Below are 13214 nucleotides of genomic sequence, written 5' to 3' on the forward strand. Positions count from 1 at the left end.
GTACCTGGGCTAGTGAAACCTATGGGTGTTTTAGTTGTTATGAATCACAAGTGCTATTGACAGTCCCAGCCCCATTTTTTGTTCTCTTCGGTCCCACCACTAATCTTTAAGTCATGCTTTTGCCTCAAGAAATTGAAAAAGAAAGTTCGGCTAACCATCCTTTCCAGGCATCTGACAGATATTGGTATTTAGAACTGATTGAAAACTACAGAAAAAAGAACTGATTTTTTTTTTCTTCAAAGTATAAGAAACAAATCTACTTCATTTTTTAAAAAAACTGTTTTTAATTAAAAAAAAAAGGAAGTGTTTTTATTGAAAGTATAGTAATATTTGGGGCACTTACTTAAAAGAAATGGTTTGAAAAAAGATTATTTAAAATATGTTTTAAAAATGCCTGTAGAAAAAGGAGAAAATCCATTTGGGGAGAACAACTGTGGGAAATCTTTTTATACAAAATATTTCAGCCAGTTCTAATTGCAATATTTGTATCTTTGCTTTTCCAGCAAAGTGCTGAATGTCCTGGAGTTGTTATGTACAAAATGCATCCTGTTAAAGAAATATATACAATATATATTCTGTATATGTATATGAATATATACAGAAATATATATACTAAGGGCCTCATTTACCTTCCTTTCTGATGATGGGCTGGACGTTGCTTTCAATTATGTTAATTTCTGAAAGTATAGAAAATGGAATATAAAGCACATTCCATTCTTACAGTTTCTTTGTGGTAATGATCAGTTAGATTTGGTCTGGTCATAAAGATGTGGATAAAATCACAGATATTAATGGATGGAAAAGTAACTCAAAAGGATCTAGAATATGGATCTTGGTTCTAGTTACTAAATGGTAGTGTATACGAGTCGCCTGCAAACGGAGTCTGCTGGCATGCTATTTGCCTTTGTTTGTGCCTTATGAAACGCACTGGTCATGAAACCCATGATAATGTAAGGTACATAATAATAATGGCTTGTACAATCCCCTGCATAAAGATTTGCACAATTCCCTGACATATCTTAAATTTGAATCTTGCCCTTTTCTTTTCGTTAGGGAGCTAACCTGGTAGACAGAGGAAACCCTCTGACATTCAGAACTATTCTTACACTTGATAGAACATCATGGAGAGCATGACTGTGGTGCCCTTGGGAGATCAAGTTGTCCCTCTACACCTAAGACAGACTCAAGTATTCATCGAACATCTCTGATTGATAGATCATTATTCGACTCTTATCCATTCACTGGTAGAGAAGCCTTCACTGGTAGAGGTTCCAGCCTTCCCGTTCCCACACTCAACTAAATCAACACTTACAACTTTCTTGATGTCTGACATTGACCTCCCTTGGTTCAGTTTAGAGGCATTGCTTCTCATGTTACTCTCACTGGCCGTGGGAGATAGAATCATAGAATCATAGAATATCTCAAGTTGGAAGGGACCCATAAGGATCACCGAGTCCAACTCCCTGCTTCTCGCAGGACTGCCTAAAACTAAACCATATGACTAAGAGCATCATCTAGATACTCCTTGAACTCTGATAGGCTTGGTGCCCTGACCACTTCCCTGGAGAGCCTGTTCCAGTGACCAAACACCCTCTCAGTGAAGAACCTTTTCCTAATGTCCAGTCTGAACTTTCCCTGACACAGCTTGATTCCATTTCCTTATGTCCTATCACTGGTCACCAGAGAGGAGATCAGCACCTCCCCCTCTGCTGTTCCCCTGGAGGAAGTTGTAGACTGCAATGAGGTCACCCCTCAGCCTTCTCTTCTCCAAGTTGAACAAACAAGTGACCTCAGCTGCTCCTCATAAGTCTTGCCCTTGAGGCCTTTCACCATCTTCGTCATCCTCCTCTGGACACACTCTAACAGTTTGATGTCCTTCTTATATAGAGGTGCCCAAAACTGCACACAGTACTCAAGGTGGGGCCTCACCAGTGCAGTACAGAGTGGGACAATCACCTCCCTCGACCGGCTAGCTATGCTGTGCTTGATGCACCCCAGGGCTTGGTTGGCCCTTTTGGCTGCCAGGGCACACTGTTGACTCATAGTCAACTTGCCATCAAGATAGAGTATTTTATTTTTTGTTCCAAGAGTCTTTTAACTTCAGTGCGTCCATTCTCAACTTTCAAAAGCCTAATGTGATGGTCTCCATTTCTACTGAGAAATGTGGGTAGAATCCTACAGAAATTTAATCATCTGCCTAAATTCATATTCCCTCACAAGCCAAAGCTTCAGCAGGATCTTTGTCTTCTAACAGTTTGCCTCAACAGGTTCTGCTTTATATGCAGAATCTAAATGCAAACCCTGAAAAAGGTTGCAAGAGAGCAAAAAAGGTTCCTTTTTTACATTTACTCCCTAAAGAGAAAATGTTCAGAAATGTACTGCCTCCCATACAAGCCTCATATTTGCACGTATGGGAAACAGGTGGAACGGGTACACTCTGTCCCTCTGGAAGCATTTATGAAAAAGAAAGCATCTCAGTGCAGTTTGGTCAATGCCACATCTTGGAGAGTCAGTACAGTACAATACTATGTCTTGGAGAGAGAGGCAGCAAAACTCTGCTACGCACCAAGCACTGCACTTTGGCTAAAAACTGAAAAACAATCTTTTCCATATGTACCTTGCCTACCCCAAAGAGTTTGAACAGCTTACTTCAGGATTACTTTCCTGTCACACATCTGGAAAGGGAAAAAATACATACAGTAGCACAACAGCCAGAAACATTCTACTTTGAGTCTTTCTCTTCCTGTGCTTCATTGGCACATCTTACTTTCCCAGAAATTGCTTTCTTTTTGATTGAAAAAAAGATCTACAATTCAAGATTGGAATTGGCAACATTTAAAAAGCAATCTCAAACCCATCTGGAAGTATTTAAAATTAACTTACTGTAAAACGTCAGTGGAATCTCTTTGAAGGTACTGTCACGAACAAACTATAAATACAGAAAATTAATTTTAAAATTAAAAAAAACCAGCACTTGCCTTCTAGCTTCCTAGTGAGTGTGGGTAGGATTCACTACTTCATTGATCTAAGAGTTAGGCTATGCTATTTGCCTAGGTCCTCTCATTCATTGTTGAGGAAGAATGCAATCTCAAGAGGATAGCTTTGATAGATAGGGATGCCTATTTTTCTCCACAGGCTATTGAGGCTGGTGGTTTTAATGACATAGCAATTTAGCCACTCAATATTTCTTTCAAAGAGGGATTGCCTCAAGGATTTAGAAGTGATTTGTTTTGCTGGAGTTATAAAGTGTACCTGAACCAAAGAGCAGATTTGGGCCAGTTCACATTGGAGTTACCCAAATGCAAATATTCTACAATTATTTGGTGTTGGAAAACAAATTCTAACTACTGAGTGCAGTGTATCATTCATGATTATATTTGGGTAACTGGTAGCTATTGAATGTGTTGTCTGCTGAAGAAACAGAGGGACCAGAGAATCACTTATGAATTATAACGTACACAGTTCCACAGATCCTGCCAAAAAGATGAAGGGATCATTATTTAAAGAGTACCTTAATTTGAATGTACTTAATCAACTTCTTCAGGATTGTGAGCAACTGATCATTTCCAACAGGCAGATCTGACAAAAGAAATAGGCGTGTAAAAGGAAACATACATCTGTGTTCATTTTACTTTCATTTACAGTGATCAGGAGATGTAATCACTCTCAAACACTCACACAAGCGTGTACTTGTACATATACATTCCTCCATATTAGTGGAAAAGATAGCCTATGGCATCTTGTCTTCCATATACTTGACTTTCACAGAATTTCAAAGAGTTGCCATGGTTTCAAACAAGGTTCGTCCACAAAATGAGTAGTGAGGTAAATTTTCTGTTTCTTATTCTACATAGGAATTGTCTCTTTAAAGGAATTAACTTTTTTAAGTTATTGCACCTACTTAACATATAAACAGATTCAGAAGAGTGTGTATAAATTCCATGTACTAATACTCACCTGCTGGATACAGGAGTTTATCAATAACATGAATGACACCATTGGTTGCCATGAGATCGGATTCTCTTGATTTCAGTTCATTAACCAGAAGAGTATCATTCACCTGGTAAAGGATGAAAGGAGAACACAAGTTATCAGGGACATTAAAAAACAACCCCAAACCCTAACATAACATTCAGAGAAATGCTTCCCTTTCTGTAATGTGCATAGACATGGAATGTCAAATCCCTGTTACAAGCCTGTATCAGGGGGACTTCTTTTTCAACACTTAACTGTTTTCAAGTAGAGTTTCCCTCCTTGGATGGTTTTAAGAATGTTGGTCACACCAGGCTCAAAGCCACTTCCAATGAAAACTCCTTGTGTCAAGTGGTAAAGAAGAATATTCCTGAGCGCATTTTTGTCTCCTATTTGAAAAGAAAAGTAGGAGTAAAAATTAAATGGTAATGGATAGCTCTTTCTGGAAATTCTAAAGATTCACACAGGCTTGAGCCAGAAATAATCATAGTATGAATGAAACTACCATGAACACATACAATTTGAGTCTGTTAAAATGATGATAAAGGGAAAAAAACAACCTTATGACAAAAAGGCACCCAGAACATAATCATAAAGATGCTATGAGAACTCCTATATAAAGAACAGAAAAGTGGCCAGCATTTTCCTATTTTTCTGTATTATTTTCTCTTATTTGCTTGCACCTCTAATCAGAATTTTTTGCCCTTTTCTTGAATATGCTCCACAAATCATTCACAAACACAATAACTTCAGGACCACTAAGCAGTCGGCAATATCAAATTTCACCAAGCTACTAGATAAACTCCAGCCTTAACACTGTTGCAATTAAAGGGAACCACAGCTAACAATTAATATAATTATTCTTTTGTGGCAATACGCTTCTGAGATGACTGGAGATAATTCACAACTCTTTATATACACACATCTTTATTCCCATCTGGGGCAGGAGAAAGTTGGTATTTACTTCAGGCAGAAAAGAAGGATTCATTTGGAGTGCTGGTTTTGTCTGTTCTTACAGAGAACAGATGCAGCTTGGAGAAGTGGGGAAAGGGGAAAAAGCCCGTATTCTAGGGATGATTTCCTTATTTCAAAGTTTGACATCATTACTATTTGGGAAGAAAAGAAAAAAGGCCAACATTTTCAAGACTGTCTTAAAAAGGAAATGGATTCTGGAGCCAAAGTTAGTGTCCTGACAGGGCTCCCTGGTGCTCTGGGTCCATGGAGGTTCAGAATCATAGGATGGGCTGTAGGAATACCCACAACCTCCCCAGGTGACAGGGTACCAAACTGAGCAGTTTTAAAACACATCTGCTTGCCATTACTAGGAATATTGACCATTCTATTACAAGTTTCATATTAGCATTACACACTGATATTGTTATTAGGAGTTTCAGCCTTGATGAAACTTCAATGGAAATACTATCTGGTTATAATTTTTTCCTGGTGTCTCTTTCAATGAACATTTTCCTTTTTCTGCTTTTTGCTTTGATCACTGATATGACATGCAATTAAATGCTCTTTTTCTTCCTACTAAGATTAGCACTGAGATTTTGTGACTGGACTATTCATAGATAGCGTCGTTACATACAAAGGCTAAACATGGCCATTCAAAAGCTGTTTTCACAAACAATCAGATTAGCTTTGTTCTGTGCCACAATGGCTACTGGTTAAAATAATCTTTGTTTTGTGTCTTACAGACAAACAAAGTATTTCTTTATATTTCTTAAAAAAATTACGTATTTTAAGGTTTAATTTTTTTGGAGGAAGCACCATAATGTCTTTAAAGAAAGCCAAGACAGAATTCCAGAAAGTAATCTGACACAAAGAATGGACATTCTGCTGCAAAAAACATAATGAGGGTAAATTAAAATCTCATCTGCCAAGGAAAGTAAGTAGAAACTGAGTCACAATGATGGAAAAAGGAAAAGATAGTACATAAAGCCCCTTGAAAAGCAGAATGGCAAATATAATTGTATTCTTAATTATAGAAATAATCCAAAATGGCATGGGCCTTGGGTACAATGTCAAGTTGTGAATTGAAGAGAAAAATAGTAGACCTGATAAATTCAATCTTTGGTAATAAAATAAATATATAGTCCAATAAAAACAGAACAATGGCATTTATCCAGTTACTTCAGTTCACAGCCATGAGACAAGCTTCATTTTATAGCTATGTAATGTTAGTCATTTAGGCTATCTGTTAATTTACTGTTAGTCACTAGAGACACACCACACTAGAGGGTAATTTAGACCACTATCATAACTTTAAATGGCTGAAGAGATAATTCAAATTCACACTGCTTCATTAGTGAGTTAAAGGCTGTACAGAGCTGGGGTTGCTGCTTATCAGTGCTCTGAGCTGGACTCTGAAGTCATTAAGGATTCATGGGATTTGGCTTCATGTCTTCGAACTTTGGTCTGAAAAGTGCAGGAATGGAAAATGTGACTGACCTTCTAGATGTGGGATTCAAGGCAACTACTCCTTCCGCACTTGTGCACAGGCCAGATTCACATTACTCTCAAATAAAATAAAAATATTTATAGTGCTGTGGCCACAGTCTACCCTTCTAGTGGGAAATTCTGCAGGAGATTTGAAGTATTCACTGTGCATTTCTTTCTCTTACAGAAATAAAACATGACATTAAAGAAACTACTTTTAAATCTTGCGGAAAATCTATATAATTCCAGAGTTTAAAAGTGTAAGATGGAAAGAAATTACATAAATTGGCATTTAGCAATATATATTAAATATTTAACTTGTAGAGCACAGGTGATATCAGAGATCACTGGGTGGAGGCAGAGAAGAGAAAGGAAAGATAGGAAAGTCAATACTAGATATCTTTTAATGCAATGGCCACAACTAGAAAAGAAATGTGATAGAAGAGACTTTTCAGTTTAAAAAAATCTATAGCAAGGTTGAATGATGAAAGTTGAAACTAATTAAATGAATGCAGATTTTAACCTGGAAGGTGATTACACCTGGGAATAATATATCAAGGATTTAAATTTAAATTTAAATTCAGGTTGGATGCTTTTTTCCAAAAAGATATTTTCTCTATCCCCCAAGAAGGAATTAATTTAGGGAAGTCCCATGACCTGCTCTATGCAAAAGGTAAACTGTTTTATCAGACATCTTTTGCGTAAGAAATGCACTAGCCACCTTTCCCATCGATTTTATCTTTGCTTATATTTCTAGTTTTCTTATGTTACTTACTTATCAATATATCCTTATCATCATCAGTCAAACCTTTAAAGGCATCGTTAGTTGGAACAAACAGAGTCCATTCTCCAGGCCGTGACAGAACATCATCTAAATCTGCAGCTTTCACCAGACTGAGGAAAACGCTGTTTACAACAAACAGACAAACCACAAATACATTCTGTTGAAGTGTAGTAACTATACTTGGGTCGAGGCACTTAGTTCCCTCATTTTTTCTGATAGTGCATCAATCTTCAAACACTCACTATGTCCCAGAAATAAAGACAATGGAGGAAGAAAATGAGAAAAAAAAGACAGTCTTAAGAGTAGCAGATTGAGGAAAAAGGATTTGAGGAAAAAAAATATTGGCAGCCTGGATCAGAGCAGAATTCATCGAATAAAAACCCCACAGATCAAAAGAGATTAAGGGAGGATGCCAAGGGTAGTTGCTCTCTCTAGTATTGAGATACTTGCAGGAAGGGGACAGAAATATGTACTGGAAGGATATGCAATCATGCTGCACCCATATGGAATTGTACTACTTGTTAATTAAATCTCCAGACTCAGCTGCATTTATAGCTCTGGACGTATCATCCAATCCCTTTTGTCCTCTTACTCCTCTCGTTCTGGTGTCTTACTGACTCCTATGTGCCGTAAACAACCATTCTAGCATAAAGTCTGGGAGCCCTTTCAGGATACAGCTGGAGGAGAACAACTTTTCTTTTTTCTTCCCCACCCTCCCCCCCTTTTCTTTTTGAGGAGGTAATAACCCCTTCCCTGCCCTCCCTGCTGCCCAAAATCCAACAACCCACAGTCCACAACTATTTCTGAGACTAGCTATGCTGTATATACAGTTACCCTCTATAGGAAAATCTCAGTGCTGTCAAAACTGCTACTCACCTAAAGCGCTTATCATTTCTCAGCATTTCATGCAATGTCTTTTCTGCTGGATTGATGATCTGCCTGAAGATGTGAATAAAACCATTCCTTCCTTCTTTACTTCCTCTGACCATGCATGAATTTTCAATACATACAGCCTGATTAAAAGAGAAACAAGTATAGCTATTCACACAATGATACACATTTAAACATATTTGATAAAATGAGATGGACACATACTTCCCAAGAGGCTCCTAAATTTAAAAATAGTATTCATATGTATTTCCTACAATCAAATTGTGTGTTCTTGCCAGGAAATCTGATATTGCTTGAGAAAGCAAAATTAGAAAAATCTGGATTAGGTTAACATGGTGTAAATATTTGATTTTTTTGTTTCCCTTGAGAATGTTCTTAATTAGTTCTAAAAACTAGCTTTAAAAATTTGTAATTAATGGAGTGCCAAATCTGGAATCCTGTTTCGTTTTCCCAGAGTCTTCCATGCAAAGTTTCCATTGACAAAGATTAGATTTTCATTTTTTCCTAGCTTGAAAGCTTAAAGATTTTTGCTCGATAGTCGTAATGGTAAACGTTGGAAATTTCATTCAGCTTTGTCTTTTATTCTTTCATGACTGTTCATTTTCATAGTTGGGATACATATTGTCAGAAAGGCCCATTCACTTACTGTGCGATACACAAAAACTCTAAGCAGTTTTCCTCCAATTGTCTCCAGCTCTTGTCCATTGTACAGTTCATTGAGCCCAACTTTCACTTTTATAATGTGATTCTGTAGGATAGTTTTAAGAAGGCGTTGATCCATCCTCAAGGTGTCATCTACAAAGCCATTTAGATATTAATATATAGTGATTTATATAGTGAATTTTTATTCAAATAAGGTTAACTGTGGACGCTGTATTAAAAGACCATGGAAATACCGAATCTTTCTTTGAAATGCTCGAGTTAAGGCTTGGGCAGATTTGTGTACACAGAAAATGAATTGTTAAGTAGTTTCTGCAAATTGCCATTCCTTAAATTCAGTCAGGAACTTTTGACATAGCCCTGATTAATTATTATAAATAATATGGCTGATGATTTATATGTGGGCCTGCTCCATCTTCTGAATTGCTGAAGTTCTTATTACAACTTTTCCTTTTTGCATGTGCACCTTAAAACCTTTCCAAATTTGCTTCTGTGGTGGTGAGTTAACACTTAAATTCTTGGAGGAAGGGCAGGATACCCATGTGGTTACTTCTGCAAATATGCAAACGCCTGTTCTATAGTATATTTGTATCAGTTTCTCTCTGCTTTAATGTACTGGAAAATACCAACCTTCTTGTACAAATTTTCTGAGAATAAATAAGTTGTGAATCTAATGCAAGTACTGCAAAGATTAAGGGAACTGGCAGTTCATTAATATCTTTGCTTTCCCACAATCTGTCTGTGCGTATTTTGAATCTTACTTTAGTGACACTATTTCCATTAACAAATGATACCACTAAAAACAAGCTGTGTAGCCTGGTGGTTAGGCTTGTTTTGTCTTTCTCTATGGTATGTATTTTGAAAAGATGAAGTATCTCTATTTCTCTATGGCTCTCTTTCCTTGGGACTTAGAACCAGTACTGGGACTTATTTGGAAAACTGTCAGGGTAGCATATATTCTTGTTTATTTTGACATTCAGAGCATAATCTTTTAAGGCTACTAACCTGAGAAAGCACCATTCAGAGGTGCCAGGAGAGTGTATTGGCCTTCTGGTCTTAGAGAAGATGCCAGTCCTAGCTGTGCCACCAGGTCTGTAAAAGTAGTCTGCTGGGCACCCCCAAGCTCAATGACTTGCTTGGCTGCAAATAAAGAAATAAGAAAAGGTATTTTAACACACTGTTTATTCCTTTTCCTGATTTGGATTCTCTATGCTTATCCATAACAATATATCTGAGGGAATCTAGGTAACATTGTAGAAAACATTTTCAGTGTAAGAAGTTTTTCATACACATCACTGACCAGAATCGGGAATTAGCACTTCATCAATGAGGTGGATAACGCCATTGTTTGTCACAATATCTTTGCGTTTCACCATCTTCACTCCATTCACAGTCAGACTTTCACCATCACAACCAACTTCAACTGTGTTTCCTTCCAAGGTTTCATAGACAGCTCCACCTGTGATGGCTTCAGAGCACTGGAGAGTATTTAAAATATGGAACTTCACGAGAGCTGTGGAGAAAAGAGCAGGAAGTCCATATATCGGTGTTTGGACACATACATTCATATATATATATATAATTCACATATAGCTGTGGGATAAAATATTACATCTACACTATTTTTAATAGTTTACTAGCTTATCTAGCATATTTGCTTATTTGCACTCATAGATTCTTTATTGAAAGTTATTTATATGAGAATTGATACTATAGGCCTCTAAACAACTTCTGTGGTCAAAAACCTTTGGCATCCCTTATATTATGAAAACTACACTGGTTATGCTGCAATCTGCATGTAACAGAGTATATAACTCGGTGACTGCAGATGATATGGTCCAAACGGACCTCTGAGTACAAAACTCTATAGGCTATGCAAAGTCAGCCCCAGATTTATATTTTGTTATGCCTTACTATATAGGTGAGATTCAGTGTACTATCCTCTGTGGGTACCAAAAGAATCAACCAAAAATTCCTGAAAGCAAACTGAAAAAATAATAAAAAAGCCACAACAAAAATGCCGTGTTATTTCAGGGTTCCATTCTCAGTCATTGCCTCACATTAAAATTAGCCCAGATCCCTCTTTTTACCATTCTCCATTGAGATACTGCACAGTGACTTAATCAGGTTATAATGAAATGATGGAGAACTTGTTTAGTGCAGCAGAGATCATAAATGAGAATAGAAATGTAGCCTTCCATTTCTTAGTGGTCCATTACATTACTGTTCACATAACAGACTGATTCAGTTATTATTTAGTTTTATTGTAGTTCTCAGAAAAGTAAATGTGCTGACTGTTATAGTTTTTCAGAATATATAGTATAAATTCAGTTCAACTTGCAAGGCAGAACTTGCCTTTTACAAGAACATGTCCTTTTTGTATGAAAAAGCTGTTCATGAGAAAGCTGTGAGAGAATCCCACATTCAGATAGCCCTGCATTTCTGGAGGCAGGAATCTCTATCGGAACTATGCAGCTGAACTATTAGAAACATCAATATGCCTATATTTTCACAGTTTCCTTTAAACTGTTTTGGAAACTAAGTTTTCAGTGAATTTGAATCCTTAGTTAACTGGAAAAATCAGAGACAGAAGTAGTAACTCCTCCTGTATGTATGAAAGCACAGGTGCTTAATTTCAGAGCTACTAGGATCATGTAGTTTCTACCTCCTGATCTACTCAACTGTATTTCTCATTTGCAAAAAAGGGTTACATACCTTCAGAAGCCACCTTGTCACCCATGATCCTTTCTAAGACTCCCCTTGGAAGTCTCTCAAAAGCTTCATTAGTAGGAGCAAAGAGTGTGTAATGACCAGGCCTTCCAAGAATATCCAAGACATCTGATGTGATGGCGGCAGCCTAGAAAATACATTCGGTTTTTAATGCTGGTTATTTAGATTACCAAAAAAACATTATCTGTCTAGTTTCACCTAGTACCCATAGGCACTTTAATGCTAGACTGAGATCACTGTTACAGAAAGATGAAAAAATGAATTGACAAAAAGGAATAGAAAATTAATTTTGTGGGAAAAATGTGCCTTGATATACCAAGTTACCTCCTTAATTTAGCACACAGTAATCAATAAATTCTGACAGAGGTGACAACAGGGCAGAAATTTTTATTATTATGGCCTGAATTTTTAAATGAAAAATGTGAACATATAGGTTTTGACAAATTAGATCAAAGCAATAGTCTATCAAAGCTAATAATTTGCCCCTGAAATAATAAAAAATATATTACAGGTGTATGACTAGTTTGATTAAATACAAGGAGGAGATTTTGAATCACAACAGGAGGCTGAGGGGCGACCTCATTGCTCTCTACAGCTTCCTGAGGAGAGGAAGTGGAGAGGGAGGTGCTGATCTCTTCTCCCTGGTATCCAGTGCTAGGACGCGTGGGAATGGTTCAAAGCTGCACCAGGGGAGGTTTTGACTGGACATTAGGAAGCATTTCTTTACCGAGAGGGTGGTCAAACACTGGAACAGGCTTCCTAGAGAGGTGGCCAATGCCCCATGCCTGTCAGTGTTTAAGAGGCTTTTGGACAATGCCCTTAATAACGTGCTTTAACTTTTGGTCAGCCCTGAATTGGTCAGGCAGTTGGACTAGATGATCATTGTAGATGCCTTCCAACTGAAATATTCTATTCTATTCTGTCTCAGGCTTTAAAGCTAGGAAAAATTATCTCCAAGTTTTTAATCCCTAAAATGTTACTCAGCTCTGGACATTAAAAAAGTAAAGTTAAACACAATTGTTTATTAAAATAAAGTTAAACACAAAAATCTTCTTAACTTGCTTATAAATCACCTCTGTACAACCTCACAATTTTGGCGTTTCTATTATTGAATTAATCCTAAAAGAGAATACTGTAACAATATGTATTTCTTTGGTGGCTGCAACCTGTCCTCATTAGAATCAAAGACTGAAGAAAAAGAACAATGCAGGAAAAGTAATCAAAGATATTGTGAGAATATATGATGGATTAAAAGGGTAATATGATAGAGTATGCCAATACAAATTATGAACAGATTTTCTAGAAAAAGAACATATGTAAAATTGAACACATCTGGACTGGAGTAAAGAATTTGCACAGTTAAATATGAAATACTATTAGCTCAACCTAAGACAGAAAGATAAACTGCATATGAAACTGACGAACTGGCAGATGGAAATAACCATCCTAAAAGAAATGTCATATTAGAGTCTCAAGGTTGATTTTGTTTAATGGTTTCTTTAGCACATTTCCTTTTGGAGCCAAAGTCATTAAAACAGTATGAAGTACAGAGGTGTGCACACAGGAATTAGCGGGTGTATGTGCTATAAACAGGGACTTCACCCTTCGAAAAGTCAGAAAGGCAGAGTGCAATGTGATGCAACTGAAAGAAAAACAAGCATGATGCTAGTATGTATCCCAGAAACCAGTATTTTTTTTTCAGGCAGAGTTAGGGAGGTATGCAAGTTAATATAAAAGG

The 13214-nt window shown here is 37.0% G+C and overlaps 1 protein-coding gene across 11 annotated transcripts in view; it reads right to left on the reverse strand.

The window, feature by feature from the left end:
• Window positions 1-13214, reverse strand: part of POSTN (periostin) — a 37876-nt gene that overhangs the window by 11889 nt on the left and 12773 nt on the right. For 7 of the 11 annotated variants that reach the window (XM_050915471.1, XM_050915470.1, XM_050915469.1 and 4 more), the window contains exons 7-16: window positions 11462-11603; window positions 10047-10259; window positions 9752-9886; window positions 8733-8881; window positions 8072-8208; window positions 7187-7317; window positions 4231-4361; window positions 3958-4060; window positions 3512-3579; window positions 2884-2929 (exon numbers count right to left, since the gene is read on the reverse strand). In XM_050915471.1, the coding sequence (XP_050771428.1) occupies window positions 2884-2929; window positions 3512-3579; window positions 3958-4060; window positions 4231-4361; window positions 7187-7317; window positions 8072-8208; window positions 8733-8881; window positions 9752-9886; window positions 10047-10259; window positions 11462-11603 (1255 nt within the window). Of the gene's footprint in view, window positions 1-629; window positions 678-2883; window positions 2930-3511; window positions 3580-3957; window positions 4061-4230; window positions 4362-7186; window positions 7318-8071; window positions 8209-8732; window positions 8882-9751; window positions 9887-10046; window positions 10260-11461; window positions 11604-13214 lie in introns of all 11 variants that reach the window. The other 4 variants (XM_050915463.1, XM_050915466.1, XM_050915462.1 and 1 more) reach the window with 1 other exon arrangement.

The sequence above is a fragment of the Gymnogyps californianus genome, chromosome 1 (assembly GCF_018139145.2).
Source record: "Gymnogyps californianus isolate 813 chromosome 1, ASM1813914v2, whole genome shotgun sequence".
In the NCBI taxonomy this organism is placed as follows: domain Eukaryota; kingdom Metazoa; phylum Chordata; class Aves; order Accipitriformes; family Cathartidae; genus Gymnogyps; species Gymnogyps californianus.